Source organism: Peromyscus eremicus, chromosome 1 (genome assembly GCF_949786415.1).
Source record: "Peromyscus eremicus chromosome 1, PerEre_H2_v1, whole genome shotgun sequence".
NCBI classification, from domain to species: Eukaryota; Metazoa; Chordata; class Mammalia; order Rodentia; family Cricetidae; genus Peromyscus; species Peromyscus eremicus.
Window position 1 is genome coordinate 32,759,241 of NC_081416.1, and position 17,102 is coordinate 32,776,342.

At 45.5% G+C, this 17,102-nt stretch overlaps 1 protein-coding gene across 1 annotated transcript in view; it reads right to left on the reverse strand.

Moving 5' to 3' along the window:
* The window catches only part of Pdcd1lg2 (programmed cell death 1 ligand 2), a 30,940-nt gene that overhangs the window by 3,736 nt on the left and 10,102 nt on the right, over window positions 1-17,102 (reverse strand). The window contains exons 3-4 of the mRNA XM_059253771.1: window positions 15,436-15,705; window positions 8,891-9,026 (exon numbers count right to left, since the gene is read on the reverse strand). Coding sequence (XP_059109754.1) covers window positions 8,891-9,026; window positions 15,436-15,705 — 406 coding nt within the window. The remainder of the gene's footprint in view (window positions 1-8,890; window positions 9,027-15,435; window positions 15,706-17,102) is intronic.

A 17,102-nucleotide genomic window follows, 5' to 3' on the forward strand; every position in this document is an offset into this window, starting at 1 on the left:
AAGACATTTGCACAGACTTTGTTACCATTTGAAGGAAAAATGCCCTTCACAGGCTCCTGTGTTTAAATACACGGTCCCCAGCTGGTGATGCGTTTGGGAAGGCATGGACCCTTAATGAGGGGGGATTTAGCTGGAGGAAGTAGGTTACTGGGGTTTGGCCTTGAGGTCAATAGCTTGTTCCTACTTCCTGTTCCATGGGTACTTCCTGTGGAACTGAGATATGAGCCAGCAGTTGGTACACATGCTCCCAATGTCGTGGAGGTACTTGCTCCCACGCCTTCCCCCTCCATGATGGACTATAGCCCCTCAAACCATAATCCAAAATAGACCTCTCCCTGAAATTGTTTCTTGTCTGGCTTTTGGTTACTGCATTGAGAAAAGTAACTAATCCACACTTGTTTTTGTCATTATTCAGTAAACAACACAATGTAACTAATATTTACAAAGCATTTGCACTGTAATAGGTATTTTAAGTAATCAAAATGATTTCAAGCCTCTGTGCAGGTGTAGATAGGTTATCTGCAAATATTGAGCCATTTTACCAAAGGGAAATGAAGGTTAATTTAAGCGAGGCTAGAACCAATTCCCATGGATACTGGGGGATAATTGAATTTATCAGTTCAGGCTGAGATAGGGAAGGAACTGAGAAAGAAAAGCAAAACCATGTTGACTCATAGTTCTGTTCACTTTTGTATTGTGGTGGTGGAATTCGCTGTCTGCAAAACAAGAATCCCAGAAATGTCTAGCTTCAGTATTACTCCTCCCAGTCACTTAAAATATGTTTTATTAATTCTTGAGTTTTGTTAAGTGCATAGAATGGATTTTGACCATACTCCTCTCCCCATACTGCCCCAGTATCACCATCCATCAGAGCAGGGCCAACTTACCAGGGACCACACACTTAAAGAAAACCAATTTTCCCTTCCCAAGAACACATCAACTGTCAATAACTTCTCAGATAGGTGTGGGGGCTCTTGAGCTCCTCCTGGCTTTATGTTAGAACGTTGTGAAAGCTCTATCTAGTGCGGGTCTTGTGCAGGTAGCTATAGGTGTTGTGAATTCATGAGCACAGCAGTCCTATCGATGTCCAGGAGACACTGTTTGTGCCTGTCCTTCCCAAACTCTGGCTCTTACAATCTGCTTCTTCCTCCTTGATGGTCTCTGTACTGGCTGACTTTATGTCAACCTGACGTACAAACTAGAGTTATCCGGAAGGAGGGAATCTTAATTGGAAAAATGCCTCCATAAGAACCAGCTGTAAGGCATTTTCTTAATTAGTGATCAATGGGGGAGGTCTCAGCCCATTGTGGGTGGTGCCATCCCTGGGCTGGTGGTCCTGGGTTCTATGAAAATGCAGGCTGAGCAAGCCATAGGGAATAGGTCAGTGAGCAGCACTCCTCCACGGTCTCTGCATCAGCTCCTGCCTCCAGGTTCCTGCCCTGTTTGGGTTCCTGTCTAATGTCTTAGGGTTTCTATTGTTGCAATGAAACACCATGACCAAAAAGCCAGTTTGAGAGGAAAAGGGTTTCTTTGGCTTACACTTCAGCATTGCTGTTCATCACTGAAGGAAGTCAGGACACAAACTCAAACAGGGAAGGGTCCTGAGACAGGAGCTGATGCAGAAGCCATGGGGGAGGGGAAGCTGCTTACTGGCTTGCTTCCCATGGCTTGCTCGGTCCACCTTCTCATAGAAACCAGGACCAACAGCCTAGGGATGGCACCACCCACCATGGGCTGGGCTCTCCCTTATTGATGACTAAATGAGAAAATGCCTTCCAGCTGAATCTCATCGAGTCATGTCCTTAGCTGAGGCTCCTTCCTCTGATGACTCTAGCTTGTGTCAAGTTGACACACAAAACCACTCAGTACACTGTCCTGACTTCCTTCCACGATGAACAGGAATAGGAAAGTGTAATCAGAAGAAACCCTTTCCTCCCCAGCTTGCTCTTTGGTCATGGTGTTTTGTTGCAGCAATAGAAACCCTAACTACGACAATCCATAAGCTTAGAGGGGTGGGGTGGGATATAGATGTCCTTTTGGTAGCTGAACTCTCCACGGACAAGTATTCTCTGAACTTCGTGCAATTGTGAGTGTCTGTGCTAACCCCAGTCCACTGCATAAAGAAACTTCCTGATGAAATCTGGGAACTGCACTAATCTATAAATATAGAGATACAAATTTAGAGAGCAGATTGATACGATTGTCCTTTTAGCAAAATCATTGTCGCAGGCTCACCCTCAGAACCTACAAACTCTCCAGTCATAGGTTCCTGGCCACAGATACAGTATCAGCCATGCAGTCACTCCTGTGGAGTGGGCCTTAAGTTCCATCAGAATGCGGCGGGTTACACCCCTGACATTATTGCCACTACCACACCCGTGGGTGTATCTTGCCATGCCAGTCATTACTGCAGCTCACAGGATTCTCAGCTGGGTAAGATGTTGATGGCTCACCCCACCTGCAGCTTGCACTGTATCTGTGGCACTATGAAAGCGGGCCAGCAGGGAAGAAGCTTCCATTGGAACTGACTTAATATTTCTGTGTCCCATGTCTTCCATAAGCTTGTATTGTTTTGGGAGTCTCCAGGATACCCCTGAGCAACAACTGGAGGGAAGCCATGCCACATCTTCCACTGGACTTCTTATGTGGCAACCTATGGCTTCTGGGAGGAATGTTATCATTATCCCCTATGTAAAGTAACTCTAACTAAACTCCTTAATATAAATTTGTAGATCATATGAATGCATAGATTAGATGAAAAATACATATAGCTTGTAAAATAGTGGGTTTCCATTGGCTTTTTTGAACAACCTTTTCGACTGACGCTTTATACCTGCCCATCCTGGAGTATAACACAAGGCTTGGTTGCTTAATTTACACTAAGGTGTAAAAACCTGATGTCAGAGTTGCTTCGAGAACAAAAGCACAAGTTTGCACAACAAGTTGCTGCTAGCATCAAGTTTTTCTGGTTTCATTTCTTCCTTAACCTCTGGTTGCACTTGCTCTTTCCCATCAGATTTCTTTCCCTTGACACTCAGCTGGCTGAACTGTCCAGGATAGCCTCTGTTGCTTCTTTGCTGATCAGACCTTTGCTAACTCCATCCTGAGCATCCTGACCTTGGCCTGGGCTCCAAGGGTCAATCCCGTAACAAAACCAATGTGTCAACGTGTGGTTTTCAAGAAGATTTGTGTTTAAAAGGAGCCCAGTGGTTAACTCAGAGGAGCTGTTCCGGAGTGTGGCCGTTTTCAGGGGCAGCCTCTCTGCAGTAACAATGTTACTGCTCTCCATGGGCCTTAGGCCAGAAACCACAGTCTTTGTTTGGTTTTTGGTTTAGATAGTTATGAAGTTCTGACTCGATCCTTTAGGACCACTGGAAATCTACTCCTTGGGCTGGTGTTGGCTGCACAAATGCTAGTTACCGGTTCATGATCAGACGAGGATTAGTAGTTGAGTCTAAAACTTAGAGACTTTTATAAACATTACTTTGTTATTTTGTTTTTTTTTTTCTGTTATTGAAATGTGTTCTATTTGTTGTATCTAATAAAAATGGGAAGATAACTTAGTAAACAGTTGCTGCACAATTATGAGGACCTGAGCTTGATCCCCAGCATCCGTGTGAAAAGCTGAGTGTGGTAGCACATGCTTGGGAGACAAATGCATCCCTGGGGCTCAGTGGCCAGCCTCAAATCCCATAGGGACACTTTGTGTGGAGAAAACAAGGTATATGGCACCCGAGGTTGATATCAGTATTCTACACACACAGGCATAGACATGTGCCCCTGTCATGCATGAACATGTATGTACTCACACACCTGCACACGTATGTGTGTGCACACACACACACCTGCATGTATACATGGATAAAATAAAATATGAATAAAAGTTGGGACTACTATGTTCTTGTGTTTTTTCATTACATACAGACCTCAAACTATGTAGCCTTAGCTGATCTCAAACTAGAAATTCTCCTGCCTCAGCCTCTTGAGCCTGGGATTACAGACTTGGCTTTCTATTGCAGGGTTTTTTTTTTGTTTGTTTTTTGTTTTTTTTTTGGCTTTTTGAGACATGGTTTCTCTGTGTTGCTTTGCACCTTTTCCTGGAACTCACTTGGTAGCCCAGGCTGGCCTCAAACTCACAGAGATCCGCCTGGCTCTGCCTCCCGAGTGCTGGGATTAAAGGTGTGCGCCACCACCGGCCGGCCCATTGCAGTTTTTAAGAATTCATTTACAGTGTAGATTATGAAGGTACCAACAACACTTTGAAAACTGAACACACATACATGACATACACACAAAACCTGGTTCTTGCCCAGAGTTTGTGAAATACAGTTCTCAAGATCTGAAGACTTGTTCCAGACTTTTCTACTTTCAACCCCCATTTTCTAATGCAACTAAATAAAAAGTTATACGAGTTTGATATATGCTGAGAAATGACGGTAGAAAAATATTAAAAGTGTTTTGTGTGACATGTAGTGGCACACACCTCTAATTCCAGCACTTGGGAAGCAGAGACAGGCAGATCTCAGTGAGATCCAGGCTAGCCAGGTCTACAAAGTGAGTTCCAGGACAGCTAGAGCTTTATAGTGAGACCTTGTCTTGATAAAGAAACAATTTTTTTTGTAATTAAAGCATTATATTTCAGTAAGGTGATAAAGCTTTGTATGTTCAATAAAAACACTGCAAATCATAACACAAAACAGTCTCAAAGCAGACCATGGTTTCTGCAGCAGTCCTTGGTGCTGCATTGTTGTGACAGCATGCAGGGTATAAAGTGACTGTGCTGCATGTTCAGAACCACGTGGTAATGAAGCGATGTGATGCAGCATGGGTAAGCACCGACAAACACCAGATTCACTATACATTTCACTTTGAATTGGTTATTAGTCATTGCATGTTCAAACACCACTTGCCAAGTTTTTTGGAATCCTCATTCATTTAGGTCACCCACAGTTAATAAATTCTATAAATCTAGACTCTGTGGCAGGTAACTGCTATGGGACTCTGATTTGGCTTTGTGACTAGCCCAATATATGAATGACAGTCCACTCAGTTCTTTAGATTAAGACTTGTTCTTCCCTCCTATGGATAATACTATCCAGATTGCTAGTTTTTATTAAACTGGTTTGTCATGAAAAGGTCACAGGTTTTAGAGTTTGACAGACCTATGGATCTGCATTCGAGTCTATGTTGTGTGACTTTGGGAGATCACATGGCTTTTCTTTTCTTTTCTTTTCTTTTTCACATGGCTTTTCAGAACCTCAGTTCCTGCTTGGGAAAAATAAAGGTGCCATTCCCTGCCTTAGGCAAAACTCGCAATTAAGAGAAAAGGAACTTAGAAGGGATTTCTCACAGTACCATGCAATAGGATTCCCTGCAGTGATGGTAATGTTGATCTACAGTGTCTGCTATTACATCCTCTAGCTACCATGTGTAAATGCTTTAAATATGGCTACCAAGTCCTAAACTCAAATGGCCACAGATGGCTGTTATATCAGTCCGAGCAGGTCTCGCATGCTCACCCATAACTGGCCAGAGTCCAAGAATAAGCAATGGTGGGACGTTCTGCCTTAAATGGGATATCTATATCACCACCACCACAAGGCTCAGGGGACATTATGGAAGAGGGGGAAAGAAGGAATGTAAGGGACAGAGGGTGGGGAGATGCGCAACAAAAAGATTGACATAGCCATTGCATTCAGGAACCCAGCATAGCATGGCTATCCACTCAAGACCTGCACAAGACTGGTCCTGTCAACATTTCATCATGGATAAGAGAGGAGGCCACGGTGCCCACCCCCTTCTGAGGGGCTATTGGCAGTTGATGATTGGTGTCATTTTCTTCAGTGGTGTGGCCACTGACATGTTGACTGTTCTTTAAATAACTTCCCCCCATGCTCCTGCAAGCAACTCCATTTAAACTTAGTGAGTCACACACAGAAAGAAGAAAGCAGAGGAGGGGCTTGTTGGGAAGAATGTCCGTAGGAAAGGGAGAGGAATAAGAGTGAGGAATGGGGGATGAAATGTCTACAATTCATTATACATACATACATACATGCATGCATGTATGTATACAATAGAATAAAAAATAGAAAAAAACTTACGGTTTTATTAAGCATCATCTTACACATACCAGATAATGTTTTTAGATATTGCAAATATATCTATTGATGAGAGAAACACAGTTTTCACATTCATGAAACTTAGGCCTAGTGATAACAGAACTTGATATTTTTGCCGGGGAATTTGCCAACGTCTTCTCCGGAACACATCGTGTCGCTCTGGATCCTTGAACTATTGAATGGCTCTTTGCAAGGAATGGTTAATAAGACATTTTATGGACCAGAAATGGCTGTCCTCCAGTAGGCACCATGAGTTGTGATACTCAGGTGGGTGAATCTGTATAAGGGCCGAGGAGACTTCTGGAAAGAAAGAGATAGAGACTTCTCTATCTTTACTTCAGTCTCAGGACAACAATGGCCCCAAAAAGAACTGAAGAGAGACAAGTTAAGGCTCCTGACTCAGGTTCCTCATGAGGGTCTAGTGTAGAAGGGGTTAATGGTGCAGCTGCTGCGAAGTCGGGAAGCCCCTCCTACCTCTTCAGCCATGACAGTTTAATGTGGTCTTCATGGGGATCTGCTCTGGCAAGGAGACCTTTTCACAGTGGCTGTAGATACCTGGAGGAAACGGAGATTCTACCAGGCAGGACTAGAGAACTATACACCACAGTGGTAGGGGATGACAGTTAAGGCCTCCTCACATGCCACTTGCCACTGGTCCCAATGCAAGACATACATGGCTGAAGTGGTAGGGGGGACTTCCTGTCTTAGCCACAGTTGTCGCAGTCAATCCCTTACACACTAGACCCTCAGTAACAGCTCAAATCAGGCACTCTGGTGGACTGACTTAGCTCCCTGGGAAGCTAGAAGAGGGCATAAGATCCCCTAGAGTGGAGTTACAGGTGATTGTGAGCTCCCTGATGTGGGTGCTGGGAATGGAACTCAGGTCCTCTGTGAGCCATCTCTCCAGCCTAATCATAATGGCTTTTCACACACGTATACAATGCACTTCAATCATATCCACTTCCTTTTACCCATCCTGTACCTCCTTCCCCCTTGTGCAGGTACCCTGTCCATGTATTATTTTTTAACCTAGAATCTGTATATGAAAGGAAATATAATATTTGCCTGCACTGTCTGAGTTGGGTTTAAAATGATGACCTCTAGGTTCATTCACCCCCCCTGAAAATGACATCATTTTATTTTCCTTTATGGTTGACTAGTACTCTATTGTGAACACATGTCACAGTTTCTTTAACCATTCATCCACTGATGGATACCGGGGCTGATCCCACAACTTGACTATTGTGAATGGTTAAGCTGACCTTTCGAAGTGGCTAGGGGTTCTCAGGCCCCAGGCCAGGAACTCGGCTTGTAAGATCAGTGTAAAGGGCAGGACGTAAGACTTGAGCGAGCTTCACTTGCCACGGCAGTCCGAGATCACGGGTTGACAGAGAGGACTTTATGTAAAAACCAAAGTCCTGCTGAACAAACTCAGTGTCCTCTTTCTTTGCTCTTCCACTCCCTTCCTGTGTACTCAAAAACGAAAAACTCCCGCCTGCCCCTCTGTCTCTTCCTCTCACCTCTCTCCTGTGTCCTTTCTTCTCTCTCCTTTCTCCCTCCCTCCCTTCACTTCCTTTTCCTCCACCCCCCTTCACTGGTCTTCCCTCTCCCTTTCTCCTCCTCCTCCTTACAGTTTCTCCCCTGAGGCTAGGCTTCACTGAGTAGCCCAGGCTGCCTTTGACAGCCCCATCCTCCAGTCCCCACCGCCCCCTGAATGCTGAGATCTTATTTTCTTTTGACAACAGTTCCTTGAATTCTGCAGTTAGAGGTTTCGGGGTCAGCCCGGATAATGCCCACAAAGGGCAATGGACAAAACACATGGGACTTCAACAGGTGAGGACGCAGATGAGGTCCCCATCAGTGTAGGATGACAGCCTCCAAAACCTCCCCCGCCCCCACCCCCGCCCCGCCCCGCCTGGCTGGTGCTGCCCACTCCAAATGCATTAGTCAAAGACACCATTTCCTTTTTGACAGACAAAGCCAGTGTAGATGTGGAAAGACGTTCACCGGGTACTGCCTAGGTGCCGCTGAGCAAAGCACCAGATAGGCCTACATACATTCTGGGGATTTTGTAGACTGGCTTTTTCCAGGAAGTGAGGAACAGACAGACACAAGAACAGCTCTATTTAGGACGTGAAGCTGCAGGCATACCCCAGCCCCAGCAGGTCCAGTAGAAGAGGGGCAAATGATGAGAAGACCCAGGCTAAGCCGATGCTCACAAAGACTTGCCCAAACTGAGAAGGCTCCCAAGCCTCTCTCTCTCCATTCCTTACCCAGACAGAAGGGGTGGATTCCTAGGAGACCAGGGAGGTTTAACCCAACTCATGCCCAGAACGAGAAGCTAACAGAAGCCTCAGAGAGGCTCCTGGCAACCTCTCACCAGCAAATGCCACCTGTATTAGCCAGACAGCACTCTGGAGGCTCCGAGCACAAGGCAAACTCTTTCAGTCCAGAAACAAACATCTTCTTTAAAAAAAAAAAAAAAAAAAAAAAAAAGAAAGAAAGAAAGAAAGAAATCTCTGTATGGGTTCAACTCCCTGAATTTTCTTCTTGGAGTAGGTAAAAAGTCCCCAGGGCAGTCTCAAAGTCCTCCTAGGCTTGAAGTGTTGCAGTGGAGAATGGTAGGCCACAGGTTGCTGTGAGTCAAGCAGAGGCTCACACCTCGGCTCACACCTCGGCTCACACCTCGGCTCACACCTCGGCTCACACCTTGGCTCACACCTCGGCTCACACCTCAGCTCACAAGCTCCTACTGTGTGTGGGTCACTCACCTATTTCTAGGACACAGCTTTCCACAGAGCTTCTTTCTCAGGGCTATCACTGCAGCTAGGAAGATTAAAGCAATGATGCACGATGGGATGACAACGTGAAGTGGTGATGTTCTGGGGACCTTAGGTTCAGTCCAACCTGGGTGAAGGAAATAATCAAAATCCTGTCACAGGCCGGCTCACAGCCAGACTGGGGTGGCTTTCTGAGGGGTCCCCACCGCACAGCCGTGGGGTGAAGCCTTCCCTCCACACCTCTCCTCACATGGAAGCTCATTTCCTGCCACAGCTACCCAGTGAAGTAGTCTCTGCTTAGATCTCCATTTCCACTGGTGAAAAAGTGAGGCTGAGAGATTTCCCCAAAGTTAGACAGCGAAGGATTTAGCTGAGATACACTCCAGACTGTCTGGACCCAGATCCTGTGCCTTTTGCCACATTGTCATTCCATTTACCCACCTACCCACCCATCTGTCATCCCTACCCCGTCTCTATCTCTATCTCCATTTCCTTTCTCTTTATCACCCTGCCCTTCCCACTCAAGCAGGAAAAACCCTCAGCTCAAAAGTTAATTTTCTCCCTCACTGGTAAGAACTCAGGGGCTTAGAATCTGTACTACTAGTTATCTGATTTGAAAGACTAGCACGATCCTTTGGAAAAAGCAGAATATCCCAGACAGTGGTGACATATGAAATCTAGCCATTCAGGTCTTGGTGTGAGTGATTACAACTGACCCTTAGCTTGTCTGGACTAACCAAGGTGCTGGCACTGAGGTGCTGGCACTGAGGACAGCATCCATATAGTAAAGGGGTGATGAGAAGAGTAATTTAGAGGCTGGGGGACACCCTCGCAGAGCTCTGGGTGCCTTCAGGTTGGCCAGATGGAGAGAAGAAAGGACCATGGGGGTGTTCACAACTTGGCAATGAGTGGACACACAAGAGAGGCTATGCCTGTTTCCGAGACTCGTGGAGCAATGAATACAGACTCAACAACTGCCGTATCAGAAAAACTGTACAAAACTATTCAGGAAGGAGGGCTTGAACTGCTGGCTGCTCTGCTCCTGACCCCCGCTCTACAGTGTTGAGAACCATGGAATAGTCTATGGTGATATTTTATTTGTGCTGAAATGTGATTTTATTTGTATGTCCCAGAGATCAGAAGTCACGGCGAGCCATAAGCGGGAGTCAGGCGGTGGTAGCACACGCCCTTAATCCGATCACATGGCAGGCAGAGTCTCTGTGGTCAAGGACACATCCAAAGCAAGGTGATCTGAACTTTTAATCCCAGTACCAACCATAGAGACCTGGAGGTCTGTATAGACAGGCAGTGACGAGGAAATCATGAGAAGGCAGAACAGAAAGGCAATAAAAAGACAGGACACAGGAAGAAGGTCTCTCTCTCTCAGGGGAAGGACGGCAGCGAGTGGCAAGATAAGGTGGTCTTAGCTCCTGGCTACTGCTCTGATCTCTGGGCTTTTAACTCTGCATTTGTCTCTGTGTTTCTTATTTAATAAGACCATTTAGAATTCTATCTACAATAGTCTAGCTGAGAGAGTCTTAGACACCACTTAGTCCTGAGTCACTTTAGAGCCTCAGGGATGCTAAATAATCTGTCTATGGTCACTGCCTCCAAAGAAACGACACAGCCAGGGCTGCAGACCCAGACCTGCCTGACCCAAAGCCCAGGTTCTGTACGAATCCTCTTCATCCAAGAGCATGTGATCACTAAGAATGAAAAGGTAAGAGCCTGCATGCTTAAGCCATGTTGCAAAATGCTAACTTCTTCACTACTAAGTGCATGCTGCATATAGCACTGTGAGTCAGGCTCCTGCCTGAGTACCTTTGGGAATCTTTGTTCTGTCCAGCTTTCCTCACAGATCTTCCACATGTGGAGTTTCTGCTCACCTCTGAAGACTTCAGCTTCCTCAGACTGTATTTGAGGGCAAAGGTGGTAGCTAAGTCATCCCTCAGTCCTGTGTGAAGCCTAACATCGCTGCATGAGAGGTGCCAGTCCAAGTTTCTGGGCTGAACAGACCATCTAGTCCGCCTAGCTGATCAGCAGTTACCTTGTGGCGACCTGCTGGTTATTCCTCTCATCTACTCCATCCCTCCTAGTGCTAGGTTACTAGATAGACATGGTTCTCAAAAGACTGCTTTTTCCAGACCCATAGGCCAACACTTAGGTGTCGCCAGGAACATCAACTAGGTTCAGACCAAGAATAGGTCTTCTGGATCTTAGTGTAAAACATCAAAGGTTCTTCCACCACTTTTTCCTCTCTGAAGGCAGAAATATAAATATGGCAGTGACCCTGCTTTGACAAATCAACAGGGACAATGTCCAGGAGAGTGGCAATGGCAGAGCAAGAAGATGAAAATAACCTGGGCCACTGAATGACTTATAGAATGTAGTCATTTAGCTGCTTAGAGCACTTTCTATCTCTGAGTATTACCTAATGGGAAAACACACAGCTGCTCTGAGTCACTGTGTGTTTGTCTCTTCACTACGGTCCCTTAAGCCTGCATATTCTTCTATGTTATTTTATTATAACTGTTTCCTTCTCTTTCACAATGATAAGATAAGCAATGGTTAAAAATATATCTGTCCTATTCTTACCACAGACCTGTGTGCTCAGAAAGAAGGCAGGAATCTTGTGGGAGGTGACTTAGTTTTCCTTCATTTCACCCTTTAGTATCACGTTTCATTTAACTGCCACAGTAACCTTTTAACACGGGCGTCTTTACTCACTCTTGCCGTGTTGCTGAGAGATGAGTGCTAGGACAGCCCTGTAGGATGTTCAAGTTCTAAAGCCAAGAGGCAGCAGAGACAGCATCTGAAATTGGACCGTTTTCAGAACCCACATTCTTCTCTGTTGCCTGGATTCCCCTCCAGATGTGCCGGGGGGGGGCTTCACTTTTCTGCCAGCCCCACCAGGTATTTTACAGTCATTCCTATAATCTAGCCCAGTTACATTTCCCAATGGAAATGCAGCAACTGGCAGAGGACAGCCCCGTTTCTGAAAGAAAATGAACTGATAACCCCCTAACTTTGCCCAAATTCATCAGCCTTCTGTCCCCTGAGTGGCAGGCACCCTCCCACCCTCCCACCCCGGAGCTCTCATTTCTGCATCTGTTTTATTCACTGACTTCTCGAGAAGCCTGACGTGGTTCACGGCGGTCAGCAGTGGGTGAGTAGCTCAGTTTATGAGAATGAGTGGAAACAGGATGGTTATAAGTCAGCTAGGCAATGCCCTTAAGAAGTAGAAGTGAGGACCCCCTGGGAGGACATGTGACTGTGGTTATCCTGACGCTGTTTTGTGTGTCACAGATCAGGGCATCATGTCTGATCTGACTGTCCACCCAGACTAGGAGCTGAGATGAGGGAGCTGGGGTCTTCGAGATGGTGTCTCCCACCCAATACTGAAGCATTTCTTAAGCACTCCTCATGGGCAGAGCATTCTGCTTTCACTATGGTCTGGATATAAAGAGGAACCCTGTGAACTATGAAAAAACAATACACATAAAAAATGAGAAAAGATAACAGTCACAGAAAAACAAGCAAGTGATGTGGGTAAAGATCTTAATAACATCATGTGGGTAAAAGATTTGAATGAGCAAGATGAGAGTCTGCCTCTGAAGCTGTATGAGGTGTCTTAGGGACAGGGTAGGCTGGGGGCTGCCAAATGATGTTGTTTTATGGGAAAGGAGCTTACGACACAAAGAAAGTGTGGAAGTGGAAAAGGTATTGTTACAGGCTCCCAGACTTAAGTAAGTCCCCAGACCTTAGCACAATTGACTCCATTTATGGGATTCCATTCAGGTCATAAAACTCAGCACATAGAGAAAGTACCACCTCCCCAAATGAAAACAAAGGCCTAGTCCATCAAAGTCCATAGTTCTGGGAAAGTCTCTAAATGTACTAACCTTGCTGTTTGGATTCTATAATTCTGCTTCTGGCTAACTGTTCTTGTTAACTGAAGTATGTCAATCCAGAATATAGGGGCTTTTTTTTTTTTTGTGCTTAAAAACTCACCCTGAGAAAGGCTTGGGGCTACACTGGGATCCAGAACACCCAGTATAGTGGCTGGCTGGCTAATAAAGACTTTCTATTGGATTAAACCCATGTCTGAGCAGTCTTCTCTGGTGGATACCCCACATTTCTAGAGGTCCCACAGAGATCCCAGAGACCAGACCTTGAGACACTGGGGGGTCTCTGAGCCCCTTAAAGTGAGGAAGAGTGTAGTGGTCAGGGGACTCCTGGGGCAGAGGGTACAAAACTGGAGTTCTGGGTCCCCAGGGCTCCCTTTGATCAATGAATGCCTAATGCTTTGGAGGACTCTGACACCTCCACCTCAAAAGGAAACAAATTAGAAAGTTGCCTGTTTTGTCACCTCAGGAGGTAAGACTGGTTAAGGCACCTTCTGTTTGGACACATAGGAGAGGCCAGGCAGACACTGCCACTGGTCCAGTGTCCAGGATCCACGGAGGCATCACTGAATTCCCCGTCTGTTCAGGTTTATGAATGTGCAGTGGCTACCTCGGGTTGTCTGTGTGTATGTGTGTGTGTGTGTGTGTGCGCGCGCGCGCGCGCGCCTCTGTGTGTCTTTTTATGTGTTTCTGTCAGTTCTGTTTCCTGTACTGACCAGTTGCCTTCTCTTGTGTCAGAACCCCCTGGCTTAAGACCAGTGCCCACTCCTATTGGGGTCCTGAATCCTTTTGGATCTGCCAGCTTGCCCAGGGAACCACCTCCTTCCCCCTCAAAACAAACAAACAAACAAACAAACAAACACACACACACACACACACACACACACACACACACACACACACAAAAAAAAAAACAACCCTCCACCTGTCCCACTCCAAGAGCAGGAACCCTTGCTCGGTTCCTTGCTTGATTCCTGCTCACAGTCAGGTTTGGTCCTGTGTGGAAGTGTGGAAAGGCTGGGCCTCTCTTCCGGGGCTGCCATCTAAGCAGAAGGGACAAAGGGAGGGGAGGGAGTTCCTGTGGTACACATTTCCTCTGCTCCTCCTCTGCCTGCTCTAAGTAAGGAGGAGCAGGGAAGAGAGAAAGAGGAAGTCTTACTCCATTTTTCATGATTAGGTTTCCTTTCAACCAATGATTCATACAATTGAAAAAAAATGGAAAACCGCCAAGGCCCAGGCAGAGGATCGCTGCTAGATAATGCAGCCAGGACAGAATGGATTTTTCTTCTGTCCAACACTGACCACGGAGGCGTTTCCCACTGGGTCCCTTTCAGAGCCCCAGTGAGTAGGATCTATATTATTTTGCTGACTGTGGTGCCAGTTAACTGGTTCTAGTGACATTTCCAAGAAAATTGGTCTCTTATTAAATTATTCAGAACTTGACCGGTCACGCTAGCTAGTTCTGGAAGTGGATCTCATCCTTTGGATTCCGGTACCAACCAAATCTCAACCTATTTGGACACATATATTTCCACCGGGGGGGCGGGGGGAGGCGGCATCTCCTAAAGCCCCAGGTTCACGAGAAAGAGAGCCAGGGGAAGAGTCTGAGAAAAGGGGCTGGGTGATGTGACTATTGCCTTTGAAGAAGCAGTCACAAGCCATGCAATATAGATGATGACATTGGAAAAGGCAGGACAATAGATTAACTCCTAGGACCTCTAATCCTCACTCACCTTGACTAGAACTCAGTGAAACCTATATTAGACTTCAAACCTCCAGAAGTATAAGATAATAAAGTTTTGTTGTTTTGAACCATTGCATTTGTGGCAATTTGATACAGGAGCAATAAGAACTACATACATGGTGGAAAAAAGTTCCTGTCTCTTAGGCAATGATTGTTTTTCTAGTGGATAGATTTTAGTTATCAAACAAATGCTCTTACCTGGCACAAAAAGTTATTGGCTTGTTAAAAAAAATAGGTTACAATCTTGCTGGTGCAGAAATTCAAAAGGATGAAATCCACTTCTAATACTAGCTAGCGTGGCCAGTCAGACTGATTTTTTTTTTGTAAGAGATCAGTTTTTTAGGGATGCCACATAGCCAATTAACCAGCAGTACAGCCAGACAAACATGGGTGTTCCATGCTATTCACTTATCACTCTGGGCATGAATCACAGGAGATGTTTCTACAGCTTCTTCAGATCTTTTTTCTATACTGTAACATTGTGCTCTGAGATCCAATGTTGACCTTTCTGGAAGCAGCCTGTGGCTAGGTATCTTTGTTCTCTGAACTCCTGCTGGGATCAGCCAATGGGAGACACCGGCAGGATACGGAGGACCTGAGGTGTGGTTGGGGTATCTGTCATTGGCAGACTTCCCTCTTTGAGGCTGCTCAGGTGCCGCACTCCAAGAGGTGCTGTCCCTACAGCTGCCCTTCTCCCGGTAGCCTCTCCAACAGTGGCGACTCAAGAGATCTTTGTTCTGTTCTGTCCTTGTAATTCTTCTAGATTCAACTTTGACTTCCCGAAGAGTCCCTTTATGACACCTTCCTTGAATGGCTCATGTGAGCACGCCATCTGTTTCATACATGAACTCTGATTGATAGAGCTAGGAAGTGGGGGCTGCACTTACCCAGAGGGCCAATGATGGCTGAAGTAAGCTCCTTCATGTGAGCATTCCAGAACACGCAGCTGATGTTTCTGCCAGGCTGTGGTTTTAGGTGCAGAACACTGGTGATCTGGTAGAGGCCTTCAGGGGTCTTGATGTGGCTGGTGTTGGCAGGAACACTGACGTTAAGCCAGGACACTTCTGCCAGGGGGTAACCTCTAGCCTGGCAGGTGAGCTGCACCTCCCCTGTTCCTGGGAACTCTAGGATCCTAGTGTCTATATTCTTGTAAGAAGCTGGACAACAGAAGAAAAAGAAATTATATTCTGATTGCTGTAGAATTCTACTCAATGCAAGAGGAAATAAAATGGTCTCTATTGATCTTAGGTAATACATTTTCTTTTATTTTAAAAATATTTTCTATGTCCCAGGTACATTACTTTGCATAGATTGAACAGTTTAATTCATACAATACAACAAAGATGCTTTGTTGTTATCCCCAATTTTTGTTGGGGTTAATTGAAGACAGGTATGTTGAGAGTGGTGTCCAAAGTCAGAAGAATAAAGACTGGTCGACCCAATGTTTGAAATTAGAAAGGCTGCAAACTTATATCTTAGCACTATGCTAAAATGCCACATTCTATGGCCTTTTATATTCTTTTCTTTTTTAAAGTGATGTTAAGACTGGGCCATCTTTAGAATTTTTTTTATTTGTTTGTTTGTTTATTATCTTTTATGAGAAGACTTGGGGTCTGTGATGTGATGGTTAACTTTAGTTGCCAACTTGATGCAATCTAGAATTATCTGAGGGGAACCGTCTCAATGAGGGATTGTCCACACCAAGGTGGTCTGTGGGCACCCCTATCGGGTAATGTCTTAATTAAGTTAATTGATATGGGAAGTCCCAGCTCACTATGGGTGGCACAGTGTCCTAGGCAGGTGGGACTGAACTACCTGAAAGTAGAGAAACCAAGCTGAGCACAAACAAGCAGGTGCATAGGCATTCATTTCCATCTGCTCCTGACTCAGGATGTGATATGAGTAGCTACTTTGAGTTCCTGCCTTGATTTCCTCTCAGTGACAGACTATATCTTGGAACTGTGAGCCAAATAAACTCCTCAACTCTAAGTTGCATTTCTGCAAGGTATTTGGTCACAGCCACAGAAATGGAGCTAGAACAGGGTCTGAACTGCAAGTCCGTGCTTCTCGGTCAAGGTGAGGGAGCAAGGAAGAAGGAGCTCTCTGTTCTTATTCACGTTCTCCAGTGTAAGTCATCCAGAGACACCCCAAACAGGGAGAGGAGGGGAGAATCATGTGGTCATACAGCCATTCACTTAACGTGTGGTGTTCATTTCCCATATGCATTCTTTTTTTTTTTTTTTCTTTGAGACAGGGTTTCTCTGTATAGCTTTGCGCCTTTCCTGGAACTCACTTTGGAGACCAGGCTGGCCTTGAACTCAGAGATCCGCCTGCCTCTGCCTCCCAAGTGCTGGGATTAAAGGCGTGCGCCACCACCACCCAGCTTCCCATATGCATTCTTGTGTGTTGCTCACTTTTCCAAAAACTTAATAAACAGCAGAGGTTAAGTGACCATAAAACCTGGCCCTTGCCCTGTCACTAGACATTATCTTATTTAAAGTAGACAAGGACTGTAAGAGGTTGGTAAAATTTGGATTCTTAGTTTGCAAACAGC